Raw genomic sequence first — 5000 nt, 5'->3', positions numbered from 1 at the left:
ATTCTGTCTTATGTATAGCTTTGCCCTAGTACATCAATTGATAGGGTCACCCCCACCTCTCTCTCTCTCTCTTTCTCCTTCTGCCCCCCCCCCCCCTTCTCTCTCTCTCTTTCTCCTTCTCCCCCCCCCTTTTTCTCTCACTCCTCCCCCCCCTTCCCTCCCTCCCTCTCTCTCTCTCTCTCTCTCTCTCTCTCTCTCTCTCTCTCTCTCTCTCTCTCTCTCTCTCTCTCTCTCTCTCTCTCTCTCTCTCTCTCTCTCTCTCTCTCTCTCTCTCTCTCTCTCTCTCTCTCTTTCTCCTTCTTCCCCCCCCCCCCCCCTCTCTCTCTCTCCCCCCCCCTTATCTCTCTCTCTCTCTCTCTCTTCCCCCCCCCCCCTCTCTCATTAAAATACAGAATATCCTTTCCAAACGAATTACAAAAGAAAATGTGTAAAGGCAACGATCATCTTCTACGTATTGGATTCTAGACATGTTACCAAACACTCCCAGAATATTTTTTCCTTCCCTCAAATTCATGAATAAAGAGCTTCAACTATTATGCATAACCTAACAGGAAACGCCACACCAAAAATAACAATTACAAGAAAAATAATCAAATAGGAAAAGATGTAACGGGAAGTGAAATATTCCGAGTAATGAGAGATAACAGGGAAAAAAATGAAAAAAACGTGTCAATTCGTTACACAAAACGTATGAACTGCGAGTATAAGGGAGGTTGAGATAAGAAAGGAGTAGTTCACTATTTCTTTTGGTTAGAGTGAGTGCTTGGCCATTTTTTTTTTTCTTTTGTGTTTTTGTTTTAATTCTATTGTGTTCTAGATGTGAAGTTATTGTATGATTAGTGATGGAGGGGAATTTACGAGGGGATTTTACAGGTTTGTGTTGCTGGGGAATAAGTGTTGGATAAATATTTCATATATATATATATATATATATATATATATATATATATATATATATATATATATATATATATATATATATATATATATATATATATATATATATATATATATATATATGAATGTATATATACATATGTATAAATGTCTATATGTATATCTATGTGTGTAAATGTGTGTGATAAACGTATAAGAAACTTTATGACTTAATCTAAAAGAAAAGTTTGTATTTATAAGTTTATAGATGTACATACATTTGATTATGACTATATTTCATAATTTAGACCTCATTTTCGTTTTTAATAACACTCAAAACAATATACAACTATGAGGCAAGAACTAGAGAAAATAAGTGGCTACAGTAAGAAATACGATTTTATTTCATTTTATTCATTTATTTATTTTGTCATTAAAACTTCGGTATATGCTTAAAAGACACCTACTACCTGCCTGTGTCCTAGTCAGCCTCCCCTTCCAGTTCCGTGGCGCTCTGGCAAAGGCCAACCAACCTCCCACACACATACCCATGTGACTCAGGAACTTGTGAATAATTGAATAAGGAATTAGTTCAGACTCATTGTTGATTTAAATTACATTTTGTTTTTCGGTGTCCTTTGCCAGAGGGCCAGTGCAAGTCTGGAAGGAAGGTCAGCACAATAACTTCCCCCGTATAATTATCAGGTGACTTCGGTTTGGAATGCCATTGTGGGTATTTTCTAAACTCATACCGAAATTGTTTTTATGATACTTGATGTTGAATTTTCCCATTTTTTAAATTGACGTTGAATGTGTAGGTGTGTTAGTCCCCAAGTTTTTTTTTTTTTTTTTTGTTAGAAATGCAGTTAAATTTTCCATTTGGTGGATATTTAGTAACATTACAGTTGAATTTTTATTTTATATTTTATATTAAAACTTAAAATATTTTGAGGGCTTTTTGGAGAGGTGTTTTTTGACTGATGATAATATATTATTTGTTCTTTGTTTAGGTTTCATATTAACACTACCAATATAGATAAATACTGATAAAGAGTTACAATTACTTTAAGCCACTGAAATCATATAACTTATCCTGATTTTTCTTTCTATATGAGTAGAACTCGAAAAGGAAAAAATTATTACTATTTTATAGTCTTATAACTGTAAAGCTATATTTCTCGTAAATTTTCTGAATTTGACTTCTATTTAAAAACTTCATGGAAAAAAACTTTAGTTTACATATACATACATACATATGTATATGTATATGTATATATATATGTATAATGTATATATATATGTATATATGTATATATGTATATATGTATATATGTATATATATATATTTATATATTTATATTTATATATTTATATATTTATATATTTATATATTTATATATTTATATATTTATATATTTATATATTTATATATTTATATATTTATATATTTATATATTTATTTATATATTTATATATATATATATATATATATATATATATATATATATCTATATATATATATATATATATAATATATTTGTATATAATGGTTTTCATTGGGTAACTGGTATACGTCTAGAGATTTCAATGTTCCCACCCCGTGATGAGGTGTGGGAATCATGAAATTGCTGAGAAGTATGTTTATGTTACTTTAAAATGATTTACTTGTCTTTGTGTAAATATTTGTGTTTTTTTTTTTTCCAAAATTCGTATCTCATTTACTATAATTATGAACAAAATTAGATAAAGCACGAAAGATGGATATCTTTAACATATAATCACAAGATAATCCTCGTTAACTTTTTTCAACTAATTCATGAAAAATATCATTTTTTTCTTAAACTCATGTTAACTACTGTTTTTCTTGGTCTTCTGTCTATGTAAGATAATATATTGTTTATAATAGCTTTGGCTATGTAGTGTCTATACATATAATTTAGATTTATTGTATGCAAAATCTTTTTATTGACTGACATTGAGAGATTTTGTTTCTTTATTACAAAGTGTATATAGAGGGAAAAAACTAAAATATTTACCTTATTTTTCAGACCTGTTAGTACCTGAAGACTGAGAACTATGAGGTCCTGAGTGCCAAGGACCTCTACCTTCTCTTTCCTCCTCGTAGAGATCCTGAGAGCCAAGGAACTCTATAATACAATCTTCATCAAGGAAAACTCTTGAGAAGAACTGTTTTATCTTCTGTCTTTTTTTCTCCAAGCACAGTTTAAAGATTATTTAGTACGGTATACCTGATAAAATCCGTTTATTCAATACCTTGTACCTGATACAGAAGAACTGCTTATTCAGTACCCTGTACCTGATAAAAATCTCTAGAATGGAGGCGTTATCTACTGTGGACTTGATGCTTCTGACTTTACCTGAAACCTTAAAGGGAAAAGGAGCAAAACTCATTGAAACATGCAGGTTTATAGAAGAAGAACGTTTGCTCCGGAATGGGTCAAAGTTTCGGAAACATTCTAAACCACGGACACATGAAGAATTGCAAGAGAAGAAAATGGACCATAAAAAGAAGGCTAAGGAAGGTGCAGAACCTCTTGCAATTGCAAAGTTAGTCATGGAAATTTGGTCTCCCAAAATGCGACGTCATGCAGAAAGAGTGATTTTGAATAAGGCGGTACAGCTGGACTACCTGAAAGAATCACATCTCAGATGGGTTTTTGTTCTTGATGGTCTTGTCGAAGAGGCCACAGATTCTGATTGGGTTATAGAGGACCAGGATGAAACAATCATTGAGCTAATATGGATTAGATTCAACATGAAGCAGCACTTCCATGATACCTGGTTTCATCGACTTTGGATTCAAAGATCCTATGATCGGCTGAAGACATTCCTACCACTCCTTTCTGCTGAAATAGTTAGTCGTCATGATCTGAGCAAGTTTGCATTCAGTCAGGCAGTTGGATACACACTGAAATGGGTACATAATGTATACAATCAGATATGGAAAAGCGCTTGTGATCTTCACTTACACAATGAACCCCATCACCCACAAGTGTGGAAGTCACCTACGCCTGAGGAAAAGAGGAAGAAGCTGGAATATTGGCTGGCAGACGTATGTGATTTTCAAAATGGCTGCCCATATGGCATCAACATAGAAAGTCATGACCTACACTCGGAAGATTTTCCAGGGCCGTTTTTGCAGGAAAGCTTTTTAGATATGGTTGCAGTTGAGTGGGAAAGAAAGAAAGGTCAGCGGCTTGACATAACAACTAAGGAACTTGTTTACATGGATGACAAATTCTTGCAGAGGTACAGTCCAGTCCAGCATCAAATAGTTAGTAACCTGATCCAAAATATAATTCTATCTGACAAAAGCTGGAATGATATTGCTCTGTCAGAAAGGGAAAAGAAGTTGTTATCAACCATTCCAGAGAACAGACATGCTGTTATTGCTTGTCAGATTGAGAATCAGAAGAAGGCTGAGGTTGCAAGACAGGTTAAAATTGCTAATGAGGCTGAAAAGGGCAAAAGTAAAGTCTATCTCAAACCAAGTGAGGAGATGATACAAAGAGGACATGACATTGCTTATTTCATAACGACATGCCGTGTGGTAACAGAGATCTGGAATGCTAAATTCAGGCAGTATGCAGAAAAGATTCTGCTCAAGAAAGCTGTAGACGAGGGTTTCATCCAAGAAAATCAAGTTAAATGGGTATCAGTATTTCATCCACCAGTAGAAGACAATAGTGAAGAACAAATTTTATTAGATGATGATCTTATACTACAGATACTATGGGAAGATTTCAACTTGAAAAAACATTTCGCTGCCGTAAACTTCCACAGGTATTGGGTAAAGCAGAGTTACTTACGGCTGTCACAGTTTATGAAAGAGTTACCAGCGGAGGTGATTGAGCGTCATGACCTTACCAAATTTGCATTGTCTCAGTCTTTAGGGTACACTTTGAAATTTATACACGAAATAAACTTTCCAGTTTGGCGCAAAGCATGCAACATGCACCTGAATTGCGAACCCCATCATCCAGAGATGTGGTCAGGGAAGCACAAACCTGAAGAAAAGCAGTCGTGCTTAGAGAATTGGTTGTGTGACCAAGCTGGAGGGGACATGTACGGCTTGGATCTAGGCACGCTGGACTTCGCTTCGG

The 5000-nt window shown here is 34.3% G+C and overlaps 1 protein-coding gene across 2 annotated transcripts in view; it reads left to right on the top strand.

Moving 5' to 3' along the window:
- The first annotated feature begins 642 nt into the window (after window positions 1-642).
- The window catches only part of LOC147469749 (uncharacterized), a 5047-nt gene continuing 689 nt past the window's right edge, over window positions 643-5000 (top strand). The window contains exons 1-2 of one of the 2 annotated variants that reach the window (XM_086547289.1): window positions 643-755; window positions 2925-5000. The exon at window positions 2925-5000 is cut by the window's right edge and continues 689 nt beyond it. In XM_086547289.1, coding sequence (XP_086403415.1) covers window positions 3212-5000 — 1789 coding nt within the window. In that variant the 5' untranslated portion in view covers window positions 643-755; window positions 2925-3211. Of the gene's footprint in view, window positions 756-855; window positions 874-2924 lie in introns of those variants that run through there. The other variant, XM_086547290.1, reaches the window with a different exon arrangement.

Source organism: Penaeus japonicus, unplaced genomic scaffold (genome assembly GCF_977035675.1).
Source record: "Penaeus japonicus unplaced genomic scaffold, GWHDUDI00000001_assembly GWHDUDI00000019, whole genome shotgun sequence".
Taxonomy (NCBI): Eukaryota; Metazoa; Arthropoda; class Malacostraca; order Decapoda; family Penaeidae; genus Penaeus; species Penaeus japonicus.
Note: the sequence above shows the minus strand (reverse complement) of the source record. Positions and strands in the feature narration are given on the sequence as shown.